Source organism: Pseudozyma flocculosa, assembly GCF_000417875.1.
Source record: "Pseudozyma flocculosa PF-1 unplaced genomic scaffold scaffold00001, whole genome shotgun sequence".
Taxonomy (NCBI): Eukaryota; Fungi; Basidiomycota; class Ustilaginomycetes; order Ustilaginales; family Ustilaginaceae; genus Pseudozyma; species Pseudozyma flocculosa.
The window spans coordinates 1,872,953-1,892,277 of NW_006920869.1; the positions used below are offsets into that span (position 1 = coordinate 1,872,953).

General features: G+C 64.1%; 8 protein-coding genes across 8 annotated transcripts; 4 read left to right on the forward strand and 4 right to left on the reverse strand.

The window, feature by feature from the left end:
* Positions 1-395: 395 nt before the first annotated feature.
* PFL1_00645 (uncharacterized protein) lies at positions 396-3,167 on the reverse strand (the record flags this gene model as incomplete). The annotated part of the gene is made up of 1 exon (XM_007878138.1): positions 396-3,167. The coding sequence occupies one exon, from the start codon at positions 3,165-3,167 to the stop codon at positions 396-398; it is 2,772 nt and encodes a 923-aa protein (XP_007876329.1).
* Positions 3,168-4,209: 1,042 nt separating this feature from the next.
* PFL1_00646 (uncharacterized protein) lies at positions 4,210-6,276 on the forward strand (the record flags this gene model as incomplete). The annotated part of the gene is made up of 1 exon (XM_007878139.1): positions 4,210-6,276. One exon carries the CDS (start codon positions 4,210-4,212, stop codon positions 6,274-6,276), a length of 2,067 nt encoding a protein of 688 aa, XP_007876330.1.
* Positions 6,277-6,524: 248 nt separating this feature from the next.
* On the reverse strand, positions 6,525-7,726 carry PFL1_00647 (uncharacterized protein; the record flags this gene model as incomplete). Its single annotated transcript, XM_007878140.1, has 2 exons — positions 6,525-6,710; positions 6,884-7,726. 2 exons carry the CDS (start codon positions 7,724-7,726, stop codon positions 6,525-6,527), a joined length of 1,029 nt encoding a protein of 342 aa, XP_007876331.1.
* A 1,091-nt stretch (positions 7,727-8,817) lies between these two features.
* On the reverse strand, positions 8,818-9,411 carry PFL1_00648 (uncharacterized protein; the record flags this gene model as incomplete). Its single annotated transcript, XM_007878141.1, has 4 exons — positions 8,818-8,894; positions 8,991-9,105; positions 9,202-9,255; positions 9,355-9,411. 4 exons carry the CDS (start codon positions 9,409-9,411, stop codon positions 8,818-8,820), a joined length of 303 nt encoding a protein of 100 aa, XP_007876332.1.
* Positions 9,412-9,913: 502 nt separating this feature from the next.
* On the forward strand, positions 9,914-12,036 carry PFL1_00649 (uncharacterized protein; the record flags this gene model as incomplete). Its single annotated transcript, XM_007878142.1, has 2 exons — positions 9,914-10,816; positions 10,918-12,036. 2 exons carry the CDS (start codon positions 9,914-9,916, stop codon positions 12,034-12,036), a joined length of 2,022 nt encoding a protein of 673 aa, XP_007876333.1.
* A 207-nt stretch (positions 12,037-12,243) lies between these two features.
* On the reverse strand, positions 12,244-14,506 carry PFL1_00650 (uncharacterized protein; the record flags this gene model as incomplete). The annotated part of the gene is made up of 4 exons (XM_007878143.1): positions 12,244-13,355; positions 13,446-13,529; positions 13,620-13,828; positions 13,914-14,506. 4 exons carry the CDS (start codon positions 14,504-14,506, stop codon positions 12,244-12,246), a joined length of 1,998 nt encoding a protein of 665 aa, XP_007876334.1.
* Positions 14,507-15,001: 495 nt separating this feature from the next.
* PFL1_00651 (uncharacterized protein) lies at positions 15,002-16,385 on the forward strand (the record flags this gene model as incomplete). The annotated part of the gene is made up of 4 exons (XM_007878144.1): positions 15,002-15,638; positions 15,735-16,157; positions 16,274-16,289; positions 16,379-16,385. The coding sequence occupies 4 exons, from the start codon at positions 15,002-15,004 to the stop codon at positions 16,383-16,385; spliced, it is 1,083 nt and encodes a 360-aa protein (XP_007876335.1).
* Positions 16,386-18,807: 2,422 nt separating this feature from the next.
* PFL1_00652 (uncharacterized protein) lies at positions 18,808-19,184 on the forward strand (the record flags this gene model as incomplete). The annotated part of the gene is made up of 2 exons (XM_007878145.1): positions 18,808-18,843; positions 18,969-19,184. 2 exons carry the CDS (start codon positions 18,808-18,810, stop codon positions 19,182-19,184), a joined length of 252 nt encoding a protein of 83 aa, XP_007876336.1.
* Between the last annotated feature and the right edge of the window lie 141 nt (positions 19,185-19,325).

Consider the following 19,325-nt stretch of genomic DNA (forward strand, 5'->3'; position numbering starts at 1 on the left):
AGCTGGTGGTGGCGTTGGAGAATGGGATGGTTGGTGCTGAGCAGCGCGGCGACAGTCGGGCCACGACGGGGGCAGGCAGAAGGACGAAAGACGTGTGAGCGAGCAAGGGCGTGTGTGGAGGTTTGGACCCCGCCCGCCCTGACGGCTGTTGGTCAGCCGCGACTCGGTTCCGAAGTTGACCCAAGTCGGGCCTCGCCACCTCCCGCGTTCGGCTCAGCCCTCCAAACGGCCTCCTTACATGCACATCGCAGCAAAGGTGATCGCTTGCACGCCTGCGATTCCGCGAGGTTACGCTAGGGTATAGGGAAGGGCTAGAGGCAGCTTCGAAAACAGCTCGCCATTCCAATGACCTCGACGGCACAAGGCTCGCGCCGTCAGCGCCGCGTCGCGCCTCGTTACTCGTCGCCGGCATCGTCCTCCTCGGCCTCCTCCGCGACCGAGCCCTGGGCCTCGCCACCGCTCATCTTGGCCCTCAACCGATCCCTCTTCCTCTGATGCGTCTTCTGGTGTCGCGACGCCTGGTCGGGCCGGCTGAACCTCTTGCCGCACTCGTCGCACTTGAACGGCTTCTCGCCGCTGTGCAGGCGCATGTGCTTGGTCAGGTTGCTCGACTCGGCGAAGGCCTTGTCGCAGCCAGGATGCTTGCAGACAAACGGCTTGGCCCCAGAGTGCGTCCGCTTGTGGATCGTCAGCGATCCCGACACGCTAAACGCCTTGCCGCAACCGGGATGGTCGCACACAAACGGCTTCTCCTGCGTGTGCGTCCGCACGTGCTGCGCCAGCGTGTTGGCCTCGCTGAACCGCCGCCCGCACAGCTCGCACTTGAACGGCCGGTCGCCGGTGTGCGTCTGGATGTGGCGCAGGACCTTCTGCTTCTGCGAAAACTGCCGTCCCTTGTGGAACCGCTCGCAGCCCACCCAGCGGCACTCGTAGACCGCTTTGCCCGAGCCGACGTGCACGTTTGTGATGTGCTCCGTGAGGCCCTGGTGGTCCGCAAAGACCTCGGAGCAGCCCTCCCAGCCGCAGACGTGACCGCTCTTGCCGTCGGCACCGATCCTCACATTGTCGCAGCACCGGTCCTCACCCTCGTCAGGAGGGGCCGAAGAGCGTGCCCTCTTGTCAGCACGGCCCAGTGTCGCCGGTCGCGCCAGGTCGAGCTCTGCCGGACCTTGTCTTCTCCGCTTGCCGGATCGTACAGCAGCCATCGGTGCCGCATTCTCGAGAAGGCCAGGCTGGCTGCCTTGCGTCGCATGGCCGAGATGCGCCGTCCATAGGTGCTGCAGCATGGCGGCCGTGGCCTTGTCGTTGATGGCGTCCGTGTCGCTTGGCCAGTCCATTCCGGCCTCCTTCAGCATGGCGATGACATCGTCGAGCTGCACGTCCTGTTCTGGACCCGACGTCGAACGACAGTCGCTCCACATACAGGGCATAGCGGCAGCCGCCGAGGACGGAGGCATAGCCAAAGCGCTGTCGACACCGTGCCCGCCGTGTGCAGCGATAGAAAAGTCGGGCCAGCCGTGGGCAGATCTGATAGGGGCCGACGTCGCAGACGCCGATGGGGCGGGGTCGACCTGCTTCTTAGCGAGGTGCGCGTGGTTGACGTGTGCGACTAGCTCCTCGACCGTCCAGAAGCGATCCTTGCACCCGGCCCATTGGCAGCGCTGGAGTCTGGCGTCTTCCTGCGGCGGGGCACTGCGAGCAGGAGCGGCCTTCGCTTGGTCGTCGAGTGCGATGGGGGCCAAATTTTGAGAGTCGGGCTCCGGATACCAACGAGCATGGAAGTCGGAGGCTTCCTGAGAGTTGGGACCGCCGGAGGTCCATGTGGGCGGCAAGCACCCGCCATTGAAGGCGTGGCCGTGCGGCTGCGTAAAGTGACATGCGCTGCTCACGCTCGAGCCGGAGCCGGCGGCAGGCTGGATCGCGGCGAATCCGTTATGCCAGTCATCGTGCGATGCCGATGAGAGGGACGAAGAGCGAAAATTTTGAAGCTGAAGCCCATCATGCTGTCCTGCAGGGCCAGCGGAGGGCGTCTTTTGGTGCGTGTGTTGACGGTTCGCGCCATATGTGGGAGTGTCGATGGTGGAGTCGGTCACCGATGGAGAGTAAGCTGGGGTATGGCCGACAGAGGTCCGTTGGGAGCCGCTGAGGGAAACGTAGGAGGGGGTGGGCGGCTGGGACAGCTGACGAGGCTGGCAGGATGAAGCGTCGGCTTGCTGATGGTGATGAGACGGGCCACCTGACAGATACGCTGTGCTTGGCGGCGGGACGCAAGGCTCGTGGGTCGTGCAGAGGTCGTGCGCGGAAGTGCCGTGAGCAGCTACATCCTCGACCAGCCTCTGGCGCGCTGATGCATCTTGGGGACGATCTTCCGACTCGGTCAAGGAGGAGCGACAGCAGCAGCAGTCGAGTAGCTCCTGGAAGCTGCCGTACATCGTTCCGGGGCCTCGACCTTGGGCGCCGAATGGAAGGTTGCAGTCGGGGCAGTCGACGGCGTGCGGTGCAGGCGAGCCATCCTTGAGCTCGGGGCAGTGGGGCTCGTCGCAGCATTCCACGGCGGCGGTGGAGCAAGCCTGGCTCTTGCCATCGCTGCAGTCGGGGAGATCGCAGCATGTGGCGACCGGCAGGGCGCAAACGGGCGATCCTGTGCAAGTCGAGTCGAAGCAGGCAGTGGCAGAGGAGTGGATGCCGTCGCAGACCTCTGCCGATGAGGTGTCGCAGTCGGTCGAATCGCAGCAGGCCATGGCCGTGGAGACGTGCGAGGCCGACGGGCAGCCTTTGGAGTCGCACGTGGAGCCATTGGCGAGCGAGGAAGCGCAGGTCAGCGTCTGGCAGTCATCGCAGGAGGAGGCGGTGGCATGGTCCATGTCACAGCACACCCAGTCGGCCCAGACGTGTTGCTGCTCGGCGAAGGTGCTGCCGAGTTCATCGGAGAGGTGCAGCGGGTGGCGAGAACCTTGAGAGAGTCCTTTGCCATTGTCGATAATGGGCGGTAGGATAGGCGGAGTGAGCAGTTGATGGAGATGCTGATAGGACGGGTCGATGACCTTGGCCTTGTCCGGGCTACGCGGGGAGGGCGGTCTGCTGCTGGCCAGATGTTGTTGGGCCGCCTGAATGAGTTCGAGAAGGCTCGCACGGGTCGGCAAGGGCGGCGAAGGCGCTGCGGTCATGGTGATGGCCGCCGAAGCTATCCGCCAAGAGTCGTGCCCGAATGTCTAGCGGTGCGAAACGGCACCTTTGAGCAGCATGGGGCGGTGCAGGCGCTAGTTATTGGGAGGGGTGAGGGCGGGAGGTGATATGATGTTACGTTGGGAGAAGAGCCGCGTCGACGACTGTCGTCCGAGGGTCGGGCGAAGAGATTCTCTTCGAGGTTGTCGAGCGTCGGCGTGGGGCAGCGTTGTGAGGTTGATTGGCCAGCGCCCGACGTCGGTCGAGGTTGGCGGTTGAAGCCAAATCGATGAGAACCCTCGCGGTTATCATCTTCGACAGGGTCAGTGCCATCAGATCGGCATCGGGCGTTTTTTTTTTAGTTGATTTAAAATATCGGGCTACGGCCGAGTGGGCAGCCTGATTCCGCACTCCGGTGAGGCTGGGGCTGCGACGCCGGATCGAGTGAAAGCCGGTGCAGGCCCAGCCTCACGTAATTGGCGGCCCGCCAGCCAGCCAGCGAGCGACCCGCGCGCCAGCACCCTGGCCTGCCTGCCTCAGTCTGCGGCCTTTTTGCATTCCGGCGACGACCGGCAAAGTGGCCCGGCCAAAAGGCCAAGCAAGGCAAAGCCAAAGCCCAGCCAGCTCAGCCAGGTCGGCCTCGCGGGGCCAGAGTCTGGAAGAAAGGCCGGCTGGCAGGCAGGCGGGCAGGGCTGCATGGATCGAAACGCGGCCACACCCACACAGAGGCAGGCAGAGGCAGAGGCAGAGGCTCGGCCCACCGGCTACGATGGGAGAGACCGTTTCGACACCCGTTCAGCCGGTCGATGCGGGGCACCGCCAAAGTCGTCTCACCATAAAGCAAACCTCGTGCCTCCCCTCGTTCGCCACCCTCCTCCTCCCAACCATCCTCGCAACCCTGCCGCTACCCTTCGCCACATAGCCTTGCCCGCCCCCGCATCTGACACCCCACGCTGCGGCATCGCTAGCTAGACGACTCCATCGACGCCACCCATCCATCGATCCCCCCCTCCCCTTTGCTCCCGTCGCTTCCACACGCCCACCATGGCTCCGCCCGCTTTTGTCAAGATCCCCGAGGGCCTCAAGCCCGCCGGCGTGTCCGGCAGCCAGCTCCTCAAGATCGAGAGGCAAAAGGCCAGCTTCGACAGCAGGGAGATGGCCGAGTACATCCACGGCAAGGACTGGCTCGACATGCAGGCTCGCCTGCTCGAGATCCTCGAAAACGACCCCGTCTTTGACAAGTCGTCCGACTTCTACCTCAGCCGCACCGACAAGTTCCGCAGGGCTATGCTCAAGGACAAGCGCCTCGCCCAGCTCACCCACGAGCACAACTGGGGACAGACCGAGGTCCAGGTCGCCGAAAAGCTCGCCGACCTCCCCGGTCCGTTTGGACTGCACAAGAGCATGTTCCTCACCACCCTCTACAACCAGGGCGACGACGAGCAGCGAAAGGCCTTCTGGGAGCCCGCAAAGAACTACGAGATCATCGGCTGCTACGCCCAGACCGAGCTCGGCCACGGATCCAACGTCCAGGGCATCGAGACCACCGCCACCTGGGTCCCCGAGACCCAGGAGTGGGAGGTTAACAGCCCAACGCTCACCTCGAGCAAGTGGTGGATTGGCGGTCTCGGCCGCACCGCCGACCACGCCGTCGTCATGGCACAGCTCATCATCCACGGCAAGAGCTACGGACCGCACCCGCTCGTCGTCCAGATCCGCGACGTCAAGACGCGAGAGCCGCTGCCCGGCCGCACCATCGGCGACATCGGCCCCAAGGCCGGCTACAACACCACCGACAACGGCTTCCTCCTCTTTGACCACGTCCGCGTGCCCCACTTCAACCTGCTCGCCCGCTTCTCCAAGGTCGAGCCCGAGACTGGCAAGTACCTGCCGCCGCCGAACTCGAAGCTGGCCTACGGCACCCTCACCTGGGTCCGCGCCAACATCGTCCGCGACGCCTCGAGCGTGCTGATGCGCGCCGTCACCGTCGCCATCCGCTACTGCGCCATCCGCAGGCAGTTTGCCGACAAGGACGCGCCCAAGTTCGACGAGGGGGGACGCCCGCTCGAGACCCAGGTGCTCGACTACACCATGGTCCAGATCCGCCTCTTCCCCATCCTGGCCCAGGCCTTTGCGTTCCACTATACCTCGCAGTTCATGTTTGACCTGTACACGCGCAACCAGGCCAACATCGAGTCTGGCGACCTCTCGCTCCTCGCCGACACCCACGCCTCGAGCTCCGGCCTCAAGTCGCTCACCACGCTCTACGCCTCGGACGCCATCGAGGTGTGCCGCAAGGCGTGCGGCGGCCACGGCTACAGCAAGAGCTCCGGCCTGCCCGACTTCTTCGCCGACTACCTGCCGCAGGCGACGTGGGAGGGCGACTCGTACATGCTCTCGCAGCAGTGCACGCGCTACCTGTTCAAGACGATGCGCGAGCTCAAGAAGGACCCCAGCCGCGTCGACGACAACCTGACAAAGGACTACATGATGCGCTACCTCGACAACAGGGGCGAGAAGGCGTCGGTCAAGTTCAGCGGCGACCTCTACGACCCGCTCTTCTTCATGAAGGCCTTTGGGCATCGCGCCGCCTACCTGACCGAGCAGGCGCTTCACCTGCGCGACGACGCCAAGCGCTCGTGGAACTCGCTGCTCGTCGAGCTGTACAAGTGCTCGCGCGCCCACTCGCAGTACCTCATCGTCCGCAACTTTGGCATGGCCATCTACAAGGACGAGAAGCTCAACAGCAAGCCGGCGCTGCGCCAGATTGTGCAGAAGATCTTCCTCCTCTTCGCCTGCCACACCATGGAGCAGGAGGGCGCCGACTTCCTCGCCTCGGGCTACATCGACGGCGCCCAGTTCCACCTGCTCGGCAGCAAGGTGCAGGAGATCATGGCCGAGCTGCGTCCCAACGCCATCGCCCTCGTCGACTCGTTTGCCGTGCCCGACTACCTGCTCAACTCGAGCCTCGGCCGCTCCGACGGCAACGTCTACGAGGCGCTCTTCGACTTTGCCATCCGCGAGCCCCTCAACTCGGCCAAGTGGAACGTCGACATCAACGACATGCAGACGACCGACTTTGACTCGGACCTGCCCCGCTCCAAGCTCTGAGCCGCGCCGCCTCGCCGCCTCGATACGTGTTTCCATCCAGCGCCCGTCCCTAGACATCTCCGTTTTGTTGCTCAATCTTCGACTCTCTGTGACTGTCCCGCCGCGCCAACTGCCGCCGCTGCGATGCGATGTAAAACCCCGGCGCCGTCCCACTCTCGTGTCATGGAAGAAAAGATGCATTCGTCTCTAGAGGCAGCGGTGACCTCGGCGCGTGGGTCAAGGGGGATCAGCATCGAGCTGGGCTCTCGTCAGAAGAGCGACCAGAGCGGGTCGTCGGATCGGATGCCGTCCTTGCGGGTGACGACCTTCTTGGGTGCCACGGGCGCAGGCTCCGGTGCCGGGGCTGGCGTGGGAGCAGGCCGGGTCTTGCGGGCCGCTGCCGATGCTGCGAGGCCGCCAATGATGAGCGAACGCAGCTCGGTGCCGGTCAGAGGCTGCAGGGAGGTCGGAGCGCAAAGGGGAAAGAAGGTGGAGGCGGGGAAGGAGTCGGAGAGGGGAGAGAGAGGTCGCAATTGCGGTTGCGGTTGCTCGTCTTTAGCTGCTTGCGCTCTAACCTATCGCTGCGGTCTAGCCGGAGGGCGACCAGGGACAACTGGACGAGACTTACCTCGCTAACCTTCTTGGCATCACCCGACGAGGCCGCGTTGGCGCCGGATGCCTTCTTGGGGAAGGCCTGGCTGGGCCCGAGCACGGCGATGCCGCCCTTTGCCTCCTTGAAGGTGCCCGTGGGGCTCTTTGCCCTGCCGAGGAAGGCGAGGACGTCGCCCTTGGTGATCATGCCGCGGATGCCGGTGCCCTTGATCTTGGACTCGGCGTCCTGGATGTTGTTTTCGGCGATTAGCCGCTGCACCGAGGGGAACATGGGGCCCTTGGACTGGTGGTGCGACGTTGAGGACGAGGATCCGGGCGCGGCGCCGCCGGTGGATGCGCCAGTCTGCGTCGACGGATGCGGGCTGCTCTTTGCCTCCTGTCCGAACTGCTGCGAAGACGTGGGTCCTGAACTCGTCTCGGCGTCCTTCTCCTGCTGCTGCTGCTGCTGCGGCTGCGAAGCCTGCTCGTCCTCCTTTGGCACCTCGACGTTGGAGATATCGTCTCCCTCCTCCGCGAGGACGGCAATGACCTTGCCGACCTGGACGTCCTTCGCACCCTCCTGGACGACAATCTTGGCCATGATGCCGTCGTCCTGCGCTTCGACGTCCATGGTGGCCTTGTCGGTCTCGATCTCGAGGAGCACATCGCCGGCGCTAAACGACTCGCCCTCCTTGACCTTCCACGTCGCCACGCCGCCCGACGTCATCGTGGGCGACATGGCGGGCATGGTGAAGTTGGAGATGGCATGGCGCACGACGCTCGTGCTCATGCATCGGCGGGCGAAGCTGGTGTTGGGGACGGCCGAAGAGGTCGAGGCCAGGTTGCGGCCGAGCGTGGCGAGGACGTGTCGAGATGCCATCTTTGCGATTCGGCGGGGTGGGATGGACCTTGGCAAAGGGTAGCGGCGGGGGAGAGGAGAACGGTGGCTCGACGAGTGATGGTGGTGGACAGAGAGTGGGCCGGGAGCAGCAACGCGCACGCCTCTCGTCGCCGTCGAATGGGTACGGTCATCAGCGTGGGCCAGCAGGCAGGCAAGGGTGCAGCGAGGGCCAGGGCCAGGGCCAGGGCTAGTCTGGCTCGGCGCAGCGCGCCGCGGAGAAATCTTCTCGGCGAGCCAGGCCACGCGCAGGGCAGCAGCCAAAAGTTCCACCGCCGCCGCTGGATCTCCCCATGATGCCTGGCTCTTCGGAAAGCTCCACCCCAACTTTTTCTCGACTTCGCCTCGCCCACCCTCCACGCACAGCGCACGGCAAAATCCAAATCGATTCAAGGTCGAAATCGACTCTTGTAGTCAGCCCCAACCTGGTCGATAACGACCGAATACAATTCAAATCCGAGGTGGACCCTGGCCGCCTTCAGCCAAAAAGGGTTCCCGCTCCCACCCGGCCCTTGAACGCTCTGGCGGGGGCGACGATCCTGGTCGCTTCCTTGCTGCGACGGCGGCAAATTCAGCTCAGCTGCCTTGGAGAGCGATTGTGCGACATAGGGCTCACTTCATTGCGGGTTACTAGGCCGGGCGATCGAGCCGGAAGGCGCACTCGCCGCCAGGCTTCTGGCATGCGGGCATGGCGCTTTGGCCAGCGGCAACGCCATGGTGACATGGCGAGCACTTGATGCCTCGTAGGAGCGGCTGCTTCGTGCACGATGCGGTGCGAGAGCCGGAAGATGTCCTGTACCGGCCCCTGTCTAGGGCGGCTTGCTGTGGTCGACGAGGATGAGCGAGGTCTTCAAGTGGCGGCGATCGTGGGCTGCCCAGATTTGTGCGAGAGTGGCTTCGGAGCGCGGATATGTCGAGATCGTGCGCTAATGCTAGTTGCCTTTCCCATCAACAGCAGGGACCGCACGATGGTGCGAACCTTTGCTGTCGCCCGTCCCAGTGCTTGATCGATATCCCTTGGGCTTGTACTGCGATGAGCGAGGGGAAGACGTTGCGGTCATCTCACCGTCTCGTCACTTTGCGATTGCCCGGTCCGCGTTGATCTGCTCGAGCGCCTGGTTGAGGTCTGCATTGGCGAGCTGCTTCTGACCTGCGGTGTCGAGGGTACGTCGAGACAGCGCAGGGGGGCACGTCAGCTTCCGGAATGCTTGGCAGCCCAGGCTCAAGGGACCCGCGAGATGCTCACGCTTCACGTCGTTGAGCGCGCCTTCCTTGCTCAGGCCGGGGAAGAGCGCCAGCTGACCATGGGAGTGCGCGATGCTCAGTTGGTCGGCTGAGGCGGTTGCCGTGTGGAAGATGCGCTGCGCAGAGGCGTCGGAAGGAGGTGCGAGGTGTCAGGCGCAGATATTGTGTGAGACTGTGCTGGGTGTGCGCCCAGCGACCGACTGTTGACTCACTGCGCCAGGCTTGAGAGACGCCAGCTCGCTCTCGAGTACGGTCAAGGTCTGTACCTGTGGGGAGCGGAGGGGTCCGGAGTCTGGACGTCAGCGAGGGTCCGGTGTGCGCTCGATGGGAAGGGGCCAACCTCCTGCGTCGCCATCTGTGCTCACCCTCTGCTGCAAGTGCAGGGTGGCGACGCGCGCCTGGAGGTGCTGGGGAGCTGCCATGTCGTCGGGCCCTGCGGGTTGGTGGTTGAGGGTTAGGGGAAGAGGAAGGTGGAGGAGCAAGGCCAAGTTGGGAAGCCAGGCTACGGAGCCGCTGCTCTCTGCCTTTGGCACTGTAGGCCTGGCCTGGCCTGGCCTGGCCTGGCCTGTCTGGTTTCTGAACCCCGAACCTGGCCCACGGGTGCACCGTGCGGGTTGCGGCCCACAACAGGCAGCCTGCGTGCCTTTCACGCTTTGGCCTTCCGACTGGCCTGGCCTCCGATAGCCGAAGTCCCAACGTGTGACGAAGACCTACCTCGCCTACTCCCCTGTCCTTCCCCTCCTCCCTCACCTTGCCCACCTCCTTCCGTCACCCTTCGATACCCAAACCCTCGCAGCGACGTCCATCTCCTCCACGCTCAATCTCCTCGATACCGCGCACAGGTCATCGCTCCCATCCTAGACGCAGATCACCCTGCAGCCACCCAACATTCAACCTCACCTCGACGCCGCAGCATCCATCGCAATGGCCGCCAAGCCCCTCCTCTGGGAGGCCCTCCGCCTCTACATCAGCCAGGATGCCTACACGTTCGTCTCGACCGAGTCGCCCTCCGACTCCTTCACCGTCGACCGAGACCAGGGCGACATCCAGGTCGGCGTGCCCGGCGCAAAGGCCAACGCCACAAAGACCATGGATGTCCACGGCATCCTCGGTCTCATCAAGCTCCACACCACCGAGTTCCTCATCGTCATCACCAGCCGCAAAAAGGTGGCTGAAGTCCTCGGAGCAGACATCTTCATGGCCACCGACTTCCGCGTCCTCCCTGTGAACCGGGAGGCGAACCCCTCGCTCCTCCGCCACCCCGTCGAGAAGACGCTCCTGGGCTTGCTCAAGTCGCACCTCTACAGCGCTCCCTTCTACTTTAGCTACCGCTACGACCTCACTAGCAGCCTGCAGAGGCAGAATGTCGTCGCCGACGCATCCCAGCCCCTCTGGAAGCGCGCCGACGACCGCTTCTTCTGGAACCGGTACCTCCAGACCCGTCTCATCGAGCACACCTCTGCCAACCCGTCGCAGGACCTCTCCCGCTTCATCCTGCCCTGCATCTTTGGCTTCCTCGAGGTCAAGTCGGCCACCATCAACAACCGCAACTTTGTCCTCGGCCTCATCGCCCGCAGGTCCCGCCACCGCGTCGGCACCCGCTACTTTTCCCGCGGCATCGACAAGGAGGGCAACGTCTCCAACTTCAACGAGACCGAGCAGTTTGTCATTGTTGACCCGCCCAGCGAGGGCGGCGCCGGCGGCAAAGTCGAGGGCAAGGTTCGGATGAGCTACATCCAGACTCGAGGAAGCGTGCCGGTCTTTTGGGCCGAGATCAACAACCTGCGGTACAAGCCGGACCTGCAGATCATGGATATGCCCGAGACGGTGAGTGCGCGATGGCCGGCAAGGCCCCGCTCGTCCGCCTCTCTTTGAGCCTTGCGCTGATGCGTTCGCAACGCCGTTTGCTCCCCTTGCTCCGCGTCTAGGCCGAGGCTACGCGGCGCCACTTCGAAGACCAGGTGGCGCGCTACGGCGACGTCTACCTCGTCAACCTGGTCAATCAGAAGGGATACGAGAAGCCGGTCAAGGAGGCCTACGAGCGAGCCGTCGACGGGCTCAACAACCCGCAGGTGCACTACACCTACTACGATTTCCACCACGAGTGCAAGGGGATGAAGTTTGAGCGCGTCATGGACCTCATTGACCGGCTCCACGCAAAGGGCCTCGAGAGCGACGACTACTTCCTCAACGATACAACACGGCAGGGCCAGCCGGTGGTCCGCCAGCAGAAGTCGGTGGTGCGCACCAACTGCATGGACTGCCTCGACCGCACCAACGTCGTCCAGGGCACGCTGGCGCGGTGGGTGCTCAACGACCAGCTGCGCGCCGTCGGCGTGCTGTCCAAGGACGAAAAGGTCGAGACCCACGAGACCTTCATGCACATGTACCGCAACGTCTGGGCCGACCACGCCGACGTCGTCTCCAAGGCCTACAGCGGCACGGGCGCGCTGAAGACCGACTTTACGCGGACGGGCAAGCGCTCCAAGGAGGGCGCGCTGCAGGACGGCCTCAACTCGATCACGCGCTACATCAAAAACAACTTCTACGACGGCGCGCGCCAGGACGCCTACGACCTCTTCACGGGCGCCTGGCAGCCGGCGCACGGCCTGCCGAATCCGGACAAGCGCGCGCTCCTCGTCCGATCGATGCCGTGGGTCTTTTTGTTTGCCCTGACGATGATCTTTGCCAGCCTCATCCTGCCGCGCTCGTCGGCAGCGACGGTGGCGACGGTGGCGGGGACGTCGACCAACGAGGTGGCGCGACACGGCAGCGCCTTTCTGCTGCTGTGGTCTCTCGTGGCGGCGGCCAGCTTCCAGTACATGGTGGCGAGGGGGTTGGACTACGTCGCCTGGCCCACGCTCAACCGACCGGACGGGACCATTTTTTACGACGGTCCCGGGTTTTCATCGGGCAAGAGGGGCAGGTACGGTGTCATCAACCCGCTCGCGTCGCAGGGACAGGAGCAGCATGCGCAGAGGCAGGCTCCCGTGTCGAACGGCAGGAGGGGCCAGGCCTACAGCGTCGAGGGCAAGAAGCTGGCCTAGCCCGTCGTCTTATCCCCATCTCTTCGCGCCGTGTCTCCGGCGTGTCCACCTCGTCCGTAGAACGACGATGGGGCGGCTGTTGTTGTATCGCTCCGGGCAGGACAGAAGTTAGAACAGGTCTGAAGTAGAAGGCGATGTTGTCTGGCCTGATTGCAAGTGCCCGCCGCGCGCCGTCGTCGAGATCTGGCGCTACAGCACCTCGGTCGCTCAGTCCCAGATGGCCTGGCCGGGCTGAGCCGAGGTCGCCGCCTTTTCCGGACCGGCAGCCTCGCCGCCTTTCGAGACGGGCCTCGTCCTCCTCCTCTTCCCCTTTTCCTTGTCCTTGTCCTTGTCACTGCTCTCCTTCTTCCTCTCCTTGTCCTTTTCCCTCGCTTCGCCGCCGGTTGCGCCCGACGATTCGACCGTAGCGGCCGCGCTGGTGGGTACAGAAGCAGTCTGTGCATCCCGCTTCAGGATCGTCATCTTGCCGCCGCCTCCTGCCGCCTCCTCGCCCTTGCCCGAGGCGGGACCGCTTGACCAGCCCGATTTCTTGTCGCGCCTCGACGACGACGACGCCGATGCAGCTTTCTTGTCCGCGGAGGGTGCCGTCGTTGGCGTCGCAGGCGCCGATGGAGCGGTGCTGCCGGCGCTTTCCGCCGTCGCCTCGCCCGCATCAGCCTTGGCAGCTGCGTTGCGACCGCGGTTTCGTCCCTGCCCCTTTGTCGATTCACCAGTGGCGCGACTGGCCTTCCCACTTGTCTCTGCCGCAGGCTCGACGTTGGCTCGGGTAGGAGGCGCCGACTTGGCACTGGTCGCTTTGCCGCTTTCGACGCCCCCTCCCTCTTCCGCCTTTTCCTTGCCTTTCCCGCCCGTCGCCTTGTTGGATCTGGCCGACGACGGGGCGGCCGATCCGAGTGCTCCCGAAAGCGCCGCTCCAAAGGCACGCCCGCTCGTCGCTGCCTTGGCCGCGCGCTTGCCCGCACCGGCGGCAGGCGCAGAGGCGGATGAGGCGGGCGTAGAAGCCGACTCGGCCGTCCTGGCTTCCTTGACAGCCTCTCCCTTCTTCGACGATCGCTTCGCCGGAGCTTCTCCCGCCTCTCCGGCCGCGGCCTTGCTGGATCTGCTCGACTTTTTCGAGGACGCGCTCTTCGACGACGACGACGGATGCGACTTTTCGTCGGGGTACTGGTAGGCGTACGGGTTCTTGTAGGACTTTGCAGCGGCGAGCGCAGAGGACTCGGCGCGTGCGGCCTTGAGTGTGCGAAGATGGTCCAGCAGCGGCGTCGACTTTTTCGTCGCCGATGGGTCCTTCACTTTTTCGGTGCTCTGCGCGAGGTGAGCTGCGAGGAGAGCAGGGCGCAAGCGGCGAAGGGTAGGCGTTAGCAAGAGCTGCAGCAGGCTGACCGGATGGCGTCTCCGGCATCACCTACCCATCAGCTCGGCATCGGTCTTGTTTTCAGTCCGTTCGGCCTGCTTGGCCTCGAGACTGAAGATAAAATTTTTGTACTCCTCATCTAGACCGATGGAAGGCGTGCGCACGACGCAGAGGACTCGATCAGCCTTTGCGCGGGTCCGCGTGCATGCTGGCAGGATGTGCGACTCACCCGCCTCGATGGTGCCCTGCCTGGCATCCGGCTTCCGTCGTCGTTCGGTGGGCGTCTTCTGGTACGGGGCAAACTCGACGACGGCAATGCTCTCGTTGCCCTTGCTGTCGCGGAAGATGTGTCCGTCAAAGTTCCTGTGGAACTCGACCAGCATGGCAGGGTCTAGGAAGCGGACATAGGCTCGCGAGCAGACATTCTCCTTGTTGGGACTGTGAGTTGACGCGAACGCAGAAGTCGTCAGCATACGGCGGAATCGAAAACCAGGTCGAGGTCCGCTCATGACGGCCGACTCACTCGGCTTTCAGCTTGCCCGGGATGAAGAGCTTGTAGTCGACAGTGGGCTCGAGGACCGTCGGCGCGGCCGAGGGCTGGCTGGAGGCGGCATCGTGGTTCTGTCGCGCTGCATCGCTGAGCGCCTTTGCCTGGGCGGCGTCGCGGACCCAGGTGGCTACGCTGTTCCAGAAGATGTGTTCGGGTACGTTGGGAGGCAGGCGGCGGATGACGACCTTGGTCTTTGCCTTTGTCTTTTGCTGCTTGGCCGATGCGCTCTTTTCCTTGTCCTTTTTGGATCGCGAACGGCGAGTGCTGGTGGGTTTGACCAAGGTGTTGGGATCGGCGGTGGTGGCGGCGGCCGCTGCTGAGGTGGAGCTGTTCTGCGCTGTCGCTGCTACTGAGGTGCTCGATGCTGCATCTGGCGCGGTAGCGGAGTGTGCAGATGTTTTCGCGGGCGCCTTTGTGTCGGTCTTGGCTCTGCGTGAGCGCGAGCGGGACGAGGAGGCGGCAGAAGGCGCAGGAGAGGCGGCGGCGGGAGAAGCTGCGGACTTGGTCGACTTTGTGGCGTTTGCTGGGCTGTCGGACGCTGCTGCTGGCTGAGCAGCCTGGGACATGGCTTTCGGGATGCCCGACGCGGAACCCAGTCGGGACACTGAGGTCGTTACGACGGGACCCAAACCGATCGAGACGGGAAATGGCCGATGGCGAAGCTCTCTGGCAGTATGAAGCAAGAGAGGCCGTGGATGTCACCTGTGAGGTGAGGTGAGGTGAGGTGAGGAACGGGGAGGGTAGCGAGAGGAAGGAGCAGGAGGTGGTGTCGCCTCGGTGGCATGAGAGGGTCAGGGCTGAGAGCCTTCGCCGGTTGGGTGGTGCCCAGAGCGCAGCTCAGAATCCCGGAACTCGGCCGACCGCGGACAGAGAGGCGACACCGGGGCGCAAAGTGGAGCAGCTCTCTCACCCGCACCCAAACAGCAGCCATTCGATCACGCCCACTCGCCTTCACCACCACCACCACCACCACCACCATCAGCCCCGGTCATTGCTGCTCAACTCACGCTTCCTCACAGACCCAGGCATCTCCGTAGCCCGTACAGAGCAACAAATCCATCATGCCACCCAGGAAAACAAGAGCATCCGCAAAGGCAGCCCAGCCGCCGCAGACACAAGATCCGCCGACCATGGCCGCCGACACCGAGGCGAACCCAGCACAGGCTCCAGCAGAGCAAGAAGTCGAACAACAGCCTAGCAGCAGCAAGTCAAAGGCAAAGGGGAGAGCCTCGAGACACCAGCCGCTAGTCGAAGAGCAAGAGCAAGACCCATCCGCACCAGCCGATCCACCGGCAGAGACCACCACAGCGCCACCAGACGAGGAAGAGGAACAATCACCGCCCGCACCAGCATCCCTCGCGGAACCATTAGCAGCATCACCATCAGCGTCGAAAATGAGCATGGACGAGCGCATGGCCAAGTTCTCCTCGCTCCGCAAAAAGATGGCCGACTCGAGCAAGGCCAACCGCAAAGATATCCTCTCGGAGCAGGCCAAGGCCAGATCACAGGCGGGCAGAAAGGGGATGGCCCAGTCGCGCAAGATGGCGGAGGCAGAGAAGTTGCTCGAGGAGAGGGATCTCAAAGAATCTGGCGAGGACGTCGAACGCCACCGCAACTTTGGCTACAGCATCGAGGACAACGAGCGGTGGGAGGCCAAGCTGGCCGACAAGGAGCAGAGAAAGGACAAGGGGTTGATGGGTGAGTTCGACGCCTCGCGGGGGCGCGCGCTGTTGCTTCAGAGACGGAACAGCGTCTGACGTTTGTGCCTCGTCGAACCGCAACTCACGCCCGCAGACTTCAAGGACATGGCGGAGCGCTCCTACCAGCGCCAGATTCGATCGATGAAGCCCGACCTCTCGAGCTACGAAGCGCAGCGAGCCGCCCTCGAGTCGCAGTCGGCCGGCGGCCCCGCTTCCAGCTCCTCTTCGGCGCTCACCGTGCGTTCCGGCTCGGGCACATCGGGCCAGGTGGTCCGGCGCGAGGACCTCTACCGCGACGCCTCGACCGTCTACTACGGCGACCACAAGCCGACCGACGAGGCCATCGACCGCGTTGTGGGCCACCTCAACCTCGAACAGGAGCAGATCAAGCGCAGGTCGCGCATCCGCAAGGACGACACCGACGGCGAGGTCGATTACATCAACAAGAAGAACCAGCACTTTAACAAGAAGCTCAAGAGGTACTACGACGAGTACACAAAGGAGATCCGCGAGAACTGTGAGTGTGCGCCATGGTCTCAGGGGCCAACGTGGGTCCAGCGGATGTGCTTTGCTGACCAGCGCGATCGTCGCTCACCACCTGCATCTCGGGGCTTCTCCTCGTCTGTGCCACAGTCGAACGCGGCACTGCGTGAGTGGATGGTGGTGGCGACAGTCTCCCGCAGGCTGGACCTTAGCTAACGCTCGGTCTCCCTTTTGTCTTCCTTGTCCTCATCACAGCCTCTGATGCCTCCCTCCGACTGTCGATGTGCCCCGACCCTTGTACACTATCATGTCGCCCGACGCGCTCCGCTCCTTTGTCGGAATCGCACGAACACACACAACAGTCTGGACTGCCGAAGCTCGGCCAACGCGACCGTGATGGGGAGCACGATAGTCTGAATTCAGCTGGGGCGGTCGGAGGAAGAGAAGGACACGAGAGTGTTGGAGCGGGATCAGGTGCTGGCGATGCAGCTGCGACGCTGCACCGTACGGATTTGACCCGCCGTTGCTGCAGTCCTTCGCTCTTGCTCGACGGGACCTTGTCGCTCCCCGAGGAGGAGGAGGAGCAGTTCAGTCCAAAGGTTGCATCGACCTTGCCCCCCCCCCCCCCCCCGCCCGTTTCCCTCATCTCGACTTTGCAGGCATCACCAAGAAGACGACGATCCTCCACTCTGCATCGGGTTTGGAACATGTACTCGCAGGTCAGAGCCTCGTGTGCTCGCTGCACAGCTTTGTGGACCGCGATATCGTCCCTGCCTCCTTTCGATGGGGCAACAAGCCGTTCAGCTTGTCCACCGTCAGGTCATGGCTTCAGCACTTGAAACGCAGAGAGCGAGAGGGGAGCAACTGTACTCGAACAGCGGCCGATGCTTCTGTACGACGACTCGACAATCTTGGCGGAAGAGAGAAGATGGTTGAAGTGAAGCAAAGAAGGTCTCTTCAACCACCGCAAATTGCGTTGGCAGCAGCAGTAGGCTCAGATGGGCCGAGGCGGCGGGGCCGGCCACCGGCAACAGCGGCAGCGCCTGCTTGAGCGACTGCAGCAGCAGCCGCTGTATTTTTGGACCGGCGGGTACCGTGGCCGTCGCTCGGGTGTTCCGGGTTCCGACGCACGTCGTTGACTGCCGATGCCCGCAGGCACGGACGGAGCGGACCCTGCCTGGCCTGGCCGGCCTGGCCGCCGACCCGCTTCCACCAAAACGTCATGGCCGGAGGACCCGCTGAGATGCACATAGCACAGCCTCGCCCGCTTAGCTTGCTTGCCCCAACATCTCGATGCTTGTCTCGGTCGTGGAAGCGCGGTCAACGCACGGCCAGCTCGTCTCGGGTCCGCTCCGACGGCGAGGACCGCTTCCATGCCCGAGCCTGTCTCTCGTCGGTGTTTGCCTGCCCGCTTGCTGGCTCCGAAGCAAGCCCGCCCCAAGTGCCAGATCGACTTTCGCTCGGATGGTCCATCCCCGAGCAGGCAGGATGATGCATCCATGCTGGCATGCGCACGTAAGGCTCCTTGCTTGTTGACAACGACGCGGCCTGCACGATGAGCTCGAAGAAGTCCATCCGTCCGTGCGTGTGGATGCGGATGACGAGCGAGAGGGAGCGAGGATGCATGCTGCGCGGATACGCCACACGCTGCTCTGCGCAGCACGCACGCCCGCACGAAAGCACGCACGGTGGCGAAGGTGGCGTCAAGGACGACGGCGAAGGCGACAGAAGACGCGGACCGAGGACAACGACGACGGCGATGATGATCGCCAGCCACTTTGGTTGCGGCGCGGCGGTATCGCATCCAGCAGCGAGAGCGCAAAGCAAGCCAGCAGCAAAGTCCAGCCGGGGAGGCAATCGGCCTGCGGAGCGTGACAAAGGCTTGCGCCGTTTTCGACAGCAGCGCATCCGGCCCCTGCCTCGCCTCGCCCCGCCTCGCCTGGCCCAAGCGCGGGACCCTGCCTGACCGCCTTCCCCGTCCCCAACGACGACGTCATTCCGGTGCGGGGTCAGGCTCTGCTGAGTGGCGGACAGGCCGCGGCCGGTGGATGCGGCGGCGGCTCCCCTCGAGCCTGGCCGCCCCTTGCACCCTGCCTGCCTGTACCATAGCCTGCCCGCCCGCTTGCTCCCCAACCCAGCCTGGCCAAGCCCGGCCTACCTAGCCCAACACCGAGCCAGACCCTGCCTGCGCTGCTTGCTTGCTTGACGTGGGTGGCCCCGGCCCTCGTCTGGTCGTCTGTCGGCTGGCCCCGAAACTGGACTGGCCTGGCCTGGCCTGGCTGCCCGCTGAAAGCTGCCCTAGGTGGTGTTGGTTGCACCGCCACGCCAAGCTCGCCTGGCCTCGCCGGCTGGCCGCAGCGGCAAGCAAGCCTACGTCGTCGACGTGGAAGCCAACCTGCCTGCCAAGCAAGCCCACCCCTCGTCACTCCGCTGCCGTGGCCTCCCGCCCCCTGCCTCTCGACCTGGCCAGGCCAGGCCAGGCCAGGCCAGGCCAATGCGCCTGCTCCTTGAGCCCTCCTCTCTCCCCCTCGCCCCCTCCCCCCCGAAGGCCTGGTCGAAGGTATATAACCTGGCCCCCTGGCCCGTCCCAGCTTCCCTCTCTCTCCATCTCACCACCGCACAAACGCATCTCACAACTACTCTCTCTCTCACACACAACCAACCAACCAAACACTCTCGCAAACATGTCTGACACCGGTCGCCAGGGATTCGCTGACAAGGTGAGCATCCGCCCATCGCTGCCTCGATGCTTGCCGCCATCATCCATCCGCTTGCCTTTGTGCAACGAGGATCGACGAACCTTCCGACTGACCCTTACCTCTCCCTCTCCCCTCTTCCTCTCCAGGCTTCGTCGGCCATCAAGCCCGACTCGCAGAAGTCGACTGGCGAGGTTGCTAAGGAGAAGCTCGACAACGCCGCCGCCACCCTGCAGCCCGACTCGACCAAGTCGACCTCCCAGCAGGCCGGTGACAAGCTCTCGGGCTCGGACAAGTCGGACGAGTCGCTCCTCGACAAGGCCAAGAACGCCGTCGGCCTCAACAACAACAACACCACCGCCTAAATAGCGGCGACGTCGTCGTTGTCGTCGGCCGGGGATCAAGAGTAGCGATGATGGCGTCGTGATGCTCCTGCAGCAGCGGCCGTGGCCGTCGAGGCCACCTCGGGCAAGCATCCCAGCCCCCGACTCCCCCTCACCCCGCCG